Here is a 14,166-nt window from a genome sequence, read left to right on the forward strand (position 1 = left end):
GCTCAGTGACATAACAAGGGGTGAGCGAGTGGAGCAGTTACCCGCGCGCATATTATGTGGAGTTTGGTTTAACGTGCAAGAATAAAAAGTGAACGGAAAATTACATCCTAAAATAAATTATGGGGGAACTAACATATACATTACGTAAATAACAAGAGTTATTATAAAACTGCCGAACAATCTAAATAAAGAGACCTTTACGTTGACATCATGAAGCCGCATTTTTTTTGCAACAAAATTGGCCTTTGAGGCGACCAGGTCAGACGGTCGGATGGGCCCTACAGTTGGTTGAACCGACTTGGGTAGGTCTTCCCCTTTCCGTACACATTTTAGGTCATTCCCAGAGAATGTGGTTTGCATCCTGTGTTTCTCCACCATTTGTGACATATTATAGAACGGTTACATGACCAAGCTCATAGAGCATGCCAGCGAAGCCACCATGTCCAGTTAAAAAAAATACTGGTATTATAGTGGTCCAGAGTCAAAGTCTATTCGCAATTTGATATTTGAACGGCCTACTTCTAGTTGGATATGCCTTGAGTAGGGAATCCAATCCCGAGCCAAAATTCTGATCCCGGGATTTCGGGATTACAATTTGACAATCCCGGGATCCCGGGACTGGTCCCGTGATTGGAATTTTTTCCATATTTAATACAATTTTTTTATATTTACAAATAGCATTGATAAAATCGGTCAAAAATAAATCTAGTATAATTTATACTATTTAAGACATTTTTATACAGCGTGTTGATTAGCTCGTATTATTATCTGTCTGGTGGTTGTTTGTCCGGTACAAATCTTTCAATCGATTTTTAACTAACTTACCGACTAGCTAGACATTTGAAACTTTTAGAATATACCAGAACACGATTCCAATGCATTATTTTAATACTTTTAACCATCTTTAAACAGAATTGAATTCATTTTCAGTTAATTCTGCTTTGTATGAAAAGTTATTTCAGAAAAATCCGTAAAAAGTTAAAGACTATTATTGGTTACTAAGACGGTGGTTCTAGCAACTAAATTAATAATATATACGTGCGTTACTATGGAAATCAAAATGACATTTCAGTATTCCACATTTGTTTGTGTGTTTGTTTTTATTTACTTCATATCAAGAACAAATTTGAGCATATTGAGCATAATAATTCAACAGAAAATTTAAAAACGTTGTAAATAAAAATTTATTTTTATCTTGTAATTATTAATTATGTTAAATGTTCAATCTTGAAAATACATAAGTTTAATGGAGTAAATAATATTGTAATATAAATAATAATATGAATTTAATATGAGATTGCTGTTTCTGATAGTAAAGACTTAATGAATGGGTTAGCGAGATTTAAAATAGTAAAGCAAATCGTGGTTTATGGCCTTTCCGCTTCATAAATCTAATTAATCAGCCAAATATGAAACTGCCGTAAAATTATGAGATCATGGTGGAATTACTTTGTTAAAAGTGCGAAGCATTGTTTTTTTTTACAATCTTTCTCATTTTTATTAATTTGTGTGAAAAAATAAAATGAATCGGCAACTTACATATGGGTATAAATCAAACTTCATTCAAAATCAGTTTATTTCTAATTTAGTTATTTGTTATTAAAAGTATTTTTTCTGTTATATTTTCATTTGTATTTTATTTTCCATAAAAATTGATAAAAAAATCAATCCCGAAATCTTCGGGATAATGTTTACCAATCCCGGGATTCATAGGTATCGAAAATAGCTCGGGATCCCGGGATTGGAATCCCTAGCCTTGAGTATACAACAATGTTTTCTTGAACATCTTTAGTCTCACATCATTTTCTTCCGATATCTCTAGATAATACCCTATGGCCTATATGCTGATGTTACTTTGATGAACAATAAAATTACTATTATAATATTTTGTCGTAAAGAAAATTATATTATTTCCTCAAAATATGTTGAATAAAAGACAAGTCACACTTAAATTGTACCTTTGATATAATGTCTTGAAATACAATAGTAACTACAATCCACATTGATGAAAATGTAGGTACTTAGTTTTTTTCCAAGTTTCATTCATTATCATAATTCTTGATGTGGCAAAACAGTGTTATTATTAGAAGTGAAGTAACTATCTTAGCCGGATATAGATAATAAAACCGTCTGTATTTTTACCTGGCTGTCATAGTATTATTATAAAATACATAAATAATGGTATTTTCGCTATGGTGATACGTGATACGATTTTTTGATCAAATTATTATGGCGGGAAACATTCGCCGCAATGAGAAAAACTTTGCAGAGATCACCGGTTTTCAATTTGTTTCAGTCGTGCTCTAGCGTGCTACGATAGTTGACGCGTATGTGAAAGCGTTGTGCTAGCTTTTAGAAAAGAAACTCGTTTGAGCGAAGTGTTGAATGAAAAGTGTTGAAAGGGGTTAGAAAAAGATGCAGTCGAATAAAACCGTCGCGACGCGATGTTTTTCAAAAATGTCATTTTTTGTAATGTTATTATTTGTGTTAGGTGAGTGTCTTTTTCATAATAATTATTATACTATCTTTAACTATTGATATATTAAACTCTGTTGATATATTAAAACTATATAAGTTTACTCATCGTCGTAATAATAATTTGTAATGTTGGTATGTTTCGGTATTGCTTATAGGTACCTATTTGAAACGTTGTCGAAACAATCTACGAGTAGGATAACAACCGAACATTTTTATTAGGAAACTCTTGCTTTTTATTTATTGGTTTAGGGAGTAAGGGAGTTTTATTGGTTTATATGTATGTTATAATTTTATGCATTTATATACTATTATTTTATATGAATTATACAATATTAAATGACATACTATTAAAATATACCTATTCAATCTATAGCTATACAATATAAGTGATACCTACTACTAACAAATTAATGTAATATAAATGTGGAATTTGTAATATTTATTTTAACAGTTAAATTATAAAATTCATGGAAAATTCTTGTTTATAAATTTGACGTGTCTTCGCTCAGGTACCTATACAAAAAAAATGTATGCGCCTGCAGGTAAATATTTACATCGTATCAAAAAGAATAAGGTTTTTGACTAACTATACATAATAAAAGATTGATAATAAATCTGATAATATAAGTACTTACGCTAAAATAATAGACACCAAATAAATAATACCAATGGCCAACGATGGTCGTGCGGCTATTGCGCCGGGTTAAAATGTTGTGTGTCCCGGGTTCGTATCCCGGAGCTGGAAAATTCACAATTATTGTGTTTTTCAATATGTATTTGCACCCAGAGTATGGTCCTAATAGGTTGGGCAAGTGGTTGATATCAATTTCTCATAAAAACAAAAATCTGTTAACACAACCTCTACTCTGTGGGGGCCACATGATCTTCTTAGGATCGGACGTGCTCAGCGTGGGTCAAAATGGAGCTTTTATTCTATTTTCAAAGCATGATCCTGGACATTCCTTAAACGTTGTAGATAATCTATTTATATAATTTTGAAGCCTTATTATCCTTCATATTTATTTTAAACATTTGATGACTGCATAAACTATTTTTATTACATAAAATAGTATTCTTTTAAAACTCTCGCTCTAGTGTTTTAGAATACAGTCATATTTCAGTACATAAATGTGCAGTGTTGTTAAGATTTTTTAGATTTATTAATTTTTAAGCGCATTTATAAAACCATCAGTATAATTTATGTCGACATTATTAAAGTGAAATATTTACGATAAAAAATTATATTGATAATCTCTGTGATCCCAAATTTGATAACCTAACCTAGCCTAACCTAACCGAAAAAAAATCTTTTTTTTAACGGTACATGTTCAAACACGCGCGTTAACATGATCTTATTCCCTACTTCAGTTTTAGTTTGTCATGATGTATGACTACGGCCGTATGTTGTAGCTTAACCACTGGGGAATGCCAAAAGAAATGGTGTATTTAAAAAAAACACTACCTTATTCTTAGGTCAATAATTATTATAAAGCAATCATTATTCGTAGGATGTTTATCACACTTGAATGGTCAAAGATATAGCTTATAATTAGTATATTTATAATTATCTTCAAATGTGTTAATCTTGCCCATTTTTTGAACAATTAAATGCCTAATTATTGTCAAATTTGGGATCACAGAGATTACCAATATATTTTTTTATTGTAAATATTTCACTATAATAATGTCGATATAAATTATACTGAAGGTTTTATAAATGCGTTTAAAAATTAATAAATGTAAAAAATCTTAACACCATTGCACATTTATGTACTGAAATATGACTATATTCTAAAACATTAGAGCGAGAAGTGTAAAAGAATACTATTTTATGTAATAAAAATACTTAATGCAGTCATAAAATGTTTAAAATAAACATAAAGGATAATAAGGCTTCAAAATTATATAAATAGATTATCGACAACGTTTAAGGAATGTCCAGGATCATGCTTTTAAAATAGAATAAAAGCTCCATTTTGACCTACGCTGAGCATGTCCCCCCTTAAACATTTAAACAACCTGATAAATTAAAAAAATAAAAAACCCTACATTATAAAACGGCTTGTTGTTATTATGTATACGTAACATCTACCTTAATTTGTTAAAACACAGTAAGCTGAAGACAATATTAAATTTAATTCTTTGATTGGTTTAAAAAGAAAATGGTTAGATAGGTATTTAAATATATTTAAGTTTGTGGTTCTTGAATGGAGGAAGATATTTCCTTTTATTGGAAGTTACATTCAACTCAGCCACTCAGAACAAGGATATTTCGCCTAGACTAAAGATGTACCTATTATACATACACATATATACAAATCGTGATGTACCGATGTACCTACCTATAATAATTAATTGAGAAATATTAATACTGTACCTATATATTATAATATTATACATGTCACAATGAAGTTATTAACAATGAATGACCTTCTAATAAGGAAATTATTAATATTATTATTTGGGTATAAACTTCTACAATGTATTTAAAAATAAATTATCTTATGCCATAATATAATTATGATTATACGTGGGAGCCGCGGGAGCGTGGGGGGAATTGCTAGGATATTTAAATTAAAATCATTATAATATTTCGAATATTGTGATACAGACCAAACAATGGTTTTAAACATATTCATTTGGACTTATTATTATAAGATTAGTAGTGACAATACACATGAAACACATAATTATAACGATTAATGAACACATGATGACAACTCGATTGATAAGTATGATCTTTTATGGGGTCGGTATTATTTATGTTCACTGAAAATGTGCCGCGGCTACAGTAATTGAATGCATACGATATATTATTATTGCAATTCCATTTTTGTAAAATAAATCATTATTGGTCAACTTTATGGTTGCTGCATTATTCTGGGATAGATAAAAATAATCTACTGGTAGCTCATAATTTGCTATAAATTAAAATTATTTAAAAAAATATATATGTTTATTTATATATAAGTATATAATATGTAAAGGAGACACTCATATCCGCGTTATAAAACATTATTTGTATTGACATCAAGTAGGCAATTGCTATTCTGTAATATCATGAGGATTATAATTTTCTTCAATTTCACAGATACTGGTTTTATCCAATAAACATGTGAATATATTTGCGCGTACATTTACTCATGTACTCATGTACTCACTACGATCAATATAATATTTTATTATGTAAGTACACAAACTGATAAATATAATTTTAAATAAAACTAAATTTAAAATAAAAATATGTAAAAATATTTTATTTTGTGTCAGATATTATGTAAAACTCATTAACTTAGTTGTTTAAACATAAATTTTGTTTCCAATAAAATAAATTTGAATTATAAAGGAAGGCGTTGTCGATTTTATTGGCTTGAATTTGATTTGATTAATAAATAAAATTAATTGTATGCGTGACCGGTTGACAAGTCGTTTCGAGTGCATACGCTGTTTGGACCACCAGAGTTGTATTTAAGATAGAATAAAATATTACTTGTTTGACAGTTAGTTGGAAAAATCTATTATACACATCGTGATAAATGACTGTATATGTATTTATTTTCACAGCATTTAACTATAAACAGTGGTCAGTAGCGAATGCTTTATGGTATTATGTTGGGCCTCTATACCAGGAGCGCGTCTGATAAATATATATATTTTTTTAAATATTTATAATCTTGAGATGATGTTCCTACGCCCTGCCCTGACAGTCAGTGTGAATGTACGGGGATAACGCAATCTCATACTTTGTCATATTGTACTAAGTACATAATATTATATTAGTGTGTCGATAATTAATATTACATTTGTTGACCGATATAAATTAAAATTTGTTGGTTAGGAAAATTTTAGACAAAAAAGAACCTAGACCAGGTTTTTTTTAAATTGTTTCGCGACGTAATAATATTTATGTTCCACAAGAATCGCTGTTTTTGTAAGATATGATTTTGATAAAGGGATTGGAGATGTCAATTGTATGTGGTAATCAATTTTCCGTAGACCGATCCATTTTTACAACGTTTTTCTTAGCTCGTATTCTTATTTGTCCGGTGGTTCTTTGTCCGGTACAAATCTTGCAATCAATTTTTAACTAACTTCCCGACTAGCTAGACATTTGAAACTTTTAGAATATATCAGAACACGATGCCAATGCATTTTTTAATACTTTTAGCCATCTTTAAGTAGAATTGAATTCATTTTCAGTTAATTCTGTTTTGAATGAAAAGTTATTTCGACACCATTATTGGTTGATAGGGGTCTGGGGTCCTAGCAACCAAATTATTAATATATACGTGCATTACTATGGAAATCAATATGACATGTTAAGTACAAATTTTTTTGATCGTTTAAGCTAGTCAAGTCAAGTTTATATGATTCAACGGAAAATTTAAAAACGTTGTATATAAAAAGTTCTTTTTATCTTGTAATTATTATTGTTGTTCGTTTGATGTTCTTGGAAGACACCAATGGCTTTTGTTTCCACAGTGATCGTTGGTAAAACACTAACACAGTGCAGCTATTCTTCAGATATTATGAATTATTTGCAATACGAATACTTGGTTCGGTAGTTTATAGGTTAAGACCAACTCACCCTGTAATTAAGGGGGGGAGGCATGCCAGCAGAGAACCTAACGGAAAAATACGAAGCTTGCGATTTGAGATTTTTTTTTGATAATTTACAATTTCAACTGTATAATTAGTAAATAATATGTATCTGAAAACATTAAAAAGATATTTTTTTTTAAATTCAAAGATATAAAAAGGATTTCAAGTTACCTATACACATTTGTATTTTTATAAAAATCGATGTTTTTTAAAATAAATATTAAAACGATGAATTAGTCAAAAATCTAAAAAACGATCAAAAATTGAAAACTTAATAAACTAAATTTTAATAATAAATATAACCATAATAATATATAATGTAATACTAAGATATGACGTACAACGAATTCACATTTTATTACACTTTTTTTACAATTGTAGTTTATCTTTGAATTAAAATGTTTTTAATGTTTTCAGATACATATTTTTTAATTAATTCAGTTGAAAATGTAAATTATCAAAAAAAATCTCACATTGCAAGCTTCGTATTTTTCCGCTAGGTTCTCTGCTGGCATGCCTCTCCCCCTTAATGAGGATTTTTATCAGGCATTTTACGATGAAATATTATGCATTACCTACCTATATACTTTTAACAGTCATAATTAACTGATGAAAACATTTTACAATGTTTCACAGTCTAGTAACGTAGTACTTATAGATACGTTATGGTGATACGTTTTTTCACATTTTTTATTTAGTCGCTGGGACGCAATAATTAGTAGGTAGGTATATTGAGTAGGTACTACGAATTTAAAACTTTCGAAGGATGTGTGTCCGAGGCCCTAATGAGAGTTCATGACGCGGCGGTAGTAGCCCAAAGCTATTTTAATCATTTTGTTAGGTAAGGTTTTTAATTATTTTTTATTATGTAAATATACCTATATCATATAATATCTTCAGTTCAATTCTGCATTTTCTTTTTTTTAGATAAACGAATCTGTCATCGTTAGCGTTACCGAAAAATTGGTTAATCCACCGAAGGCCATTAATATTATTTGTAGAATGACATTAAAGCATCATCAAATATTTAGACAGGGTCTAAAAAAGAGCTGTAACATTCCAGAAAAAATGGCATCCGATCGATTGATAGGATAAGCTCACTGTCAAAAAACTTAACGCAGTATGAATTTGACGTATGTAGCAAAGCTTCCTAAACTTTCGCAACCGTCATTAATTAAGGTAATGTATTGTGGATGCTGATTGACTAAGTATTTTATAAAAATATTATTATTGATGATAGAAATTGATTACTATTCTGCTATTATTGAATTCTTATTTTATACTGCGATACTAGCATACCGTCGCGTATTAAATCTTTTCCACTAAATTACATCTTGTACCTGATTTAATACAATAGTTTTATTGCTTTAGAATATTGACGTAGGTACACACGTCTATCTATTTCCATTACAATGAATGAATAATTTTCAAACTGCGCTGTCAAGGATATTTTCGCCAAATATACAAACTTATATAGAAACATGGTCACATTGAGTGTAGGTATACCTATAAGATAATTTCAAACAATACGAGACTCCCACTCTATGCTGGCATAACGTATCCACCAAAGAAATATCTTCGCTTGAGGCTGGAAGCTGCTTCAGACTGAGAGCGAGTAGCAGAATGCATGACTAACAAGTATCGGGCGTGAAGAATTCTTTTCTAATAATTGTGGACCCAGAGGATAATTTTCCACGCAAATATAGCAGTGTTCTGAACCGATCAGGTGTGGGCTTTCCAGATGTGCAGATGTGTCGGATGCATAAGTGGAGCGTGAATGAGTGCCCACTTTGCGATTGTGGTGATGTTCTAACCATGAAGCACATCGTGGAGTCATGCACCGTGTATGTCTTCCCTGGATAAGTTTCAGCTGTACGCCAGGCCGGACCGGAGGCTGTTGCTTGGATTGATGCTTTGCTGGTTCCACTATGACTTTTCATGTGGATAGTCATGTTATCGACATATGATCTTGTAATAGTACTAATATAATATTATATTAGTTTTTATACGATCCATGATTTTTATTTGTATACAAATTATTTCATAGACACAACAGTTACAGTAAACCATAAAATTCAATCCAGATAACAACAGCTATATTATATTATATATTATTATTATATGTCATCAAATGCAAATTTGCTATTTGACCGATGTCGTAAAATGCTTTGTATTTCATTACACGCCAATGTTGGGAGTCCACGGTGAAAACAGTCCTTGGTTTCAAGTTTTCTGAAATATTATCCACATTTTACAAAAATGTAAACGTTTACTATGTAAAGTTTTCAATTCAAACAAAATGTAAAAACTAAACTAATACCGATCTACACATCAATACCATTTGAAAACGCAGCAATAAAAATAATAATGAAACTTTTAATTGCATAGGTACGTATGTACCTACTACGTTATTGTTTATAGATGGAGTTACAAAAGGTTTTATAGATTTCAAAGATTGGTTTTAATTGAATACAAAATGTATCTGTCACGCATGTGAGTATGTGTATGTAAAATAGACATGTATTTCTACCTACATTGTCGGTTGCCTTAACACCGTTATTATGTGTTTAATTGGTGTCCGATTGACAGAATCATAATAATTACTATCGTACAGATGGTAATTATTGTAAAGAAATCAAATTCACGTACAGGATGTACCTAAATATATACTTTATATATAAATTCAATTTCAAAAACTGTATAGGTTTTTCCTAATATGCGATAATTCTTTTAAACGGCTATACCTCAGTAGAGACATGGTCTAAGAAGATCGTGGCTAGGCGATGCGCGGATTGCGCGTCGCGGGTGCAAATGACACATGCTGAACGAAATATAATTTGTCATATAAATCCAACATGCGTCCCTTTAATGTTCTGTTCTGTTCTATTAGTAACAATAATAATATATTCATTGATATGTTTTCTTTTTCAAGTAAATGGGTAACGTTTTTAGTCATCTTTTACACGATTTAAGAATTAATACCCCCGTCGCCATCACGAAACAAATTGACGTACTCACACCTCCACGTTCGCTCTCCGAATGCCAACGAGTCCAAAATTTCGTCGCGTCTATAGTTGAAAATTAATTGCCTTTTCACTGATGTATCGTCTTAATTTTTGATTGGTGGAACCTTTGGAGCATTATGTAAAATCTCGGAGAACCCCTACTCGTCTGACACATAACATAATTTAAAGACAAGATGAATTATTACAAAATAACCTGTAAAGTTGACGACAGTAAAATACTTTAGCAAAGTGCCGCTCTATACTATGTTTAGAATACAATTGTATAGTAATTCATTCCTTACTAATTTGTACTATTTCTCCGAGACTTATCTTAAACAGGCACATGAAAAGACAATTTAATTTAGACACATTCAAATGGAAGTGATTTTAGTTATGCGATGATCGCACGATATTTCAATTTCAATCTTTATCAATGGCAGTGATTTTGCTTGTGTGTGCGATTATCGTATTCGATATTTTATATTTTGTGCACATGAACGTGATGTTGATAATCGCATAGTGGCTAGCAGATATATGCATTGTAATGAAACTGCTAATCGAGTCGTTTTGATTTTGTAACAGTAATATTATTTTATATTGATATTTACTTTCAATTTTTAGAATATAGTCACTTACCTACTGTCTAAAAACCTAATAAAAACTGAAATGTATTTATTATAATATTATATTGACATAATAAACATCAAATGAAAACATTGTAAACTGCATTTTAAAATTAATATACTATGGTAGATATGATTATAAAAAAATAGAGAGTTCCGGTCAAAATAACCTATTGCTTCTAAAACAAACAAGTCACAAGTAAGTAATTAGTTGTTTTTTGTAATCTAATTTGTGCAATTAAAAGTTTACAAAAAAATACTATAATCATTGCAATTATCAGGAAAATGCAGGAAATTAAATAATAAAATGTAATATTGTATTCGTTGGTAGGTATATAGTTAGAGTTAGATGTAGAATAATTAGGTATTATTATGAGATATGTGATTATAATAATTAATTACAGTTACATTATCCTCATTTGTAAATAATATACCTACCGCGATTGTCGTAGAATGAAAAATCTTAGATTACTTAGAAGAATGATCTAAACATACTGTTTTCCCATTGAAGGAGTTTTTCCTCTTTGTCAAGAAAATATATTTAATTTTAGTTATTATTAAGTATATTTTATACCTATACAATATAACTTGGTAATATATTATTCTTTATTCGAAGAAGTACAACAGGATATTTTGACTAATAACCTCACATATAATTTATTGAAAAACTGTAAATATTTATGTTTATTAATATTTCATTTCAAAGCTGGTAGTAGTTGGCAAATAACGTATACTTAATATAAAACTTACGTACGCCTGTAACAGCAAAAATAACATACCACTTAACAAAAAAATATGTATACCTGCCTCATCATATTATTTAGAATTCAACTAACGTGCGTATATCAAATCGACTTAGGTATAATCAGCAATAAAATAGTCATGTGGACAAACCAATAAATATGCAGCGTCTAGGTATTTATTTCCATTGCTACTACAACCACTAAGAAAAGCGGCGATATAGAAAGTTGACATTTCAATCAAATTGTTTTATTTAGGTTGTCTTATTGGTAAACGATTGTACGAGCTTTCCATGGATTAAATGAATTAATTTTCCTCGTATATGGGTGTGTAATTATAGGTGTTATTCTATTAACGTTGTATGTATCAATATAAAGTAGGTGTCGATTGATAGGAAAACCTAAAAAAAATATATTAGAATGTATTGCTACTGTTGAATATTAGAAGCATATGAAAAGTGTCGGTAAATTTATCCATTCTAACGAGCTTAAGCCGCACAGTAAATTTACACGTTCATCTCAAGGTAGATGATTTTCATAGAATCAATATAATCGACAATCGTTTATTTAGAAATCCAGTACAAATAGTGCGCCTTCTATATATTAATTGACATCTATCTACGTCATGGCGAATAGGGATTCCAATCCCGGGATCCCGAATCCCGGGATCCCGAGCTATTTTCGATACCTATGAATCCCGGGATTGATAAACATAATCCCGGGATTTCGGGATTGATTTTTTTATCAATTTTTATGGAAAATAAAATAAAAGCAAAAATAAAACAGAAAAAATACTTTTAATAAGAAATAACTACATTAGAAATAAACTGAGTTTGAATGAAGTTTGATTTATACCCATGTGTAGGTTGCCGATTCATTTTATTTTTTCACATGAATTATTAAAAATGAGAAAGATTGGAAAAAAACAATGCTTCGCATTTTTAACAAAGTAATTCTACCATGATATAATACGTTTTACGGCAGTTTCATATTTGGCTTACTAATTAGATTTATGATGCGGAAAGGCCATAAGTACGCCATGATTATTTTCTTTACTATTTTAAATCTCGCTAATCCATTCATTATGTATTTACTATCAGAAGCAGCAATCTCACAATTAAATTAAATTCACATTAATATTTATATTACAATATTATTTACTCCATTAAACTTGTGTATTTCCAAGATTGAACTATACAATATTAACAATAAATGTCTTAAATAGTATAAATTATACTAGATTTATTTTTGACCGATTTTATCAATGTTTTTATATTAACAATGGAAAAAAATGCCAATCCCGGGACCAGTCCCGGGATCCCGGGATTGTCAAATTGTAGTCCCGAAATCCCGGGATCAGAATGTTGGCTTGGGATTGGATTCCCTAATGGCGAAGTATGCGATTACACTCAGTACACCACGCGATTTTTACATGCTGGCGATATTGTAACGGTTTTAATATGACATTAAATTAATTATTGCCAATGCGCCAGGTAAAGGAAATATAAAGAAAAATACCAAAAATTGCTAGGGAATATTTTTCAAAATTACAGCATTGTTTGGGAGCTGAACTGTCGATATATTGTATTGCTATTATCATCATAATCATCATCTGGAGTCGGTCTACTGGTGGACGTAGACCTCCCTAGCTAGTCTCGCTCCCTAGTTCTTCGCTGCCATGTATCTACATCTTGGGCCGTGAACAAAAGTATAGAAACTTTTCTTATATGACGGCCCTACCTACATCCACTGAACATGGTGAGTTCGTTGATCCAACGGGTTTTAGGTCAGCGCTGTGCTCATTTAAGGCCTATTTTGGATACCACTGTGCTTTGATTATACCTGTACACTGTTATTACATATTATGCCCATCACGTCATAGTTGTAATATTAACCGTGATTTGGATAAAACAGCGTTAATAAATAAATAATATACTTTTTACCCGGCGTGGGACTTGAACCCGCACCGACGGATTGAAAAACTGAAGCTGTAAAAATTACTCTATCGCGTGTTTTTATTAAAATGTTACTATTTTAGACGATTTTTTTTAGAATTTTAGATACCTACATAAATATTTATTTATATTTTCATAAACTAAATATAAAATGTAGTTCTTTATTAATTCGTATGAAAGCTGTGAAATTTGAAGCTATGAAAAAGGTTTTTACTGCCTACGTATTGGACGGACATATATATTTTTTTCCGTATTCATTTATTGTTGTGATAGATACGTTTATAATCACCCTGTTTCTAAATTGTAAAAAAATAACTATGTAAGTACTTATACTTTTTTAAATCGCCTTCGGTTCGAACGAATTTGTTTACAATAATTCCTTTGTAGATATTGTCATTTTGACATTCGGAATTACCAACATCGCATATATTTGAATTCAATATCTCAACAACTCAAAACCAATAAATAGCCTGTAAAACACACAACCTACCTACATTATCTATTTTATCCTAAACTAGTATAGTCTCGTGTTTTTTTCATTTTCAGCATGAAAAGTTTTAAAAATACTTTAATGTCGCTTGCTTACTTGCAATGAATTTTATTTCAGTAAGTACATTCAAGGCTTGCAAAGAATTTTATTTCACCACATTGTCAGTAATAATGATAAATTTCTTCAATTTGAACTATTGATATAAAATTGTAAGTCATCGGGTTTGAAAGAAACCATATTGTGCCATCTACGCACATAGACAAAATAATAAAC

At 30.3% G+C, this 14,166-nt stretch overlaps 1 protein-coding gene across 1 annotated transcript in view; it reads left to right on the forward strand.

Moving 5' to 3' along the window:
• Positions 1 to 2,294: 2,294 nt before the first annotated feature.
• LOC147072286 (uncharacterized) overlaps positions 2,295 to 14,166 on the forward strand; it is a 76,388-nt gene continuing 64,516 nt past the window's right edge. Inside the window, exon 1 of the mRNA XM_085947781.1 lies at positions 2,295 to 2,491. Coding sequence (XP_085803907.1) covers positions 2,416 to 2,491 — 76 coding nt within the window. The 5' untranslated portion in view covers positions 2,295 to 2,415. The remainder of the gene's footprint in view (positions 2,492 to 14,166) is intronic.

This window comes from Rhyacophila brunnea, unplaced genomic scaffold (genome assembly GCF_057557595.1).
Source record: "Rhyacophila brunnea isolate RB1 unplaced genomic scaffold, BYU_Rbru_1.0 scaffold_2, whole genome shotgun sequence".
Lineage (NCBI taxonomy): Eukaryota > Metazoa > Arthropoda > Insecta > Trichoptera > Rhyacophilidae > Rhyacophila > Rhyacophila brunnea.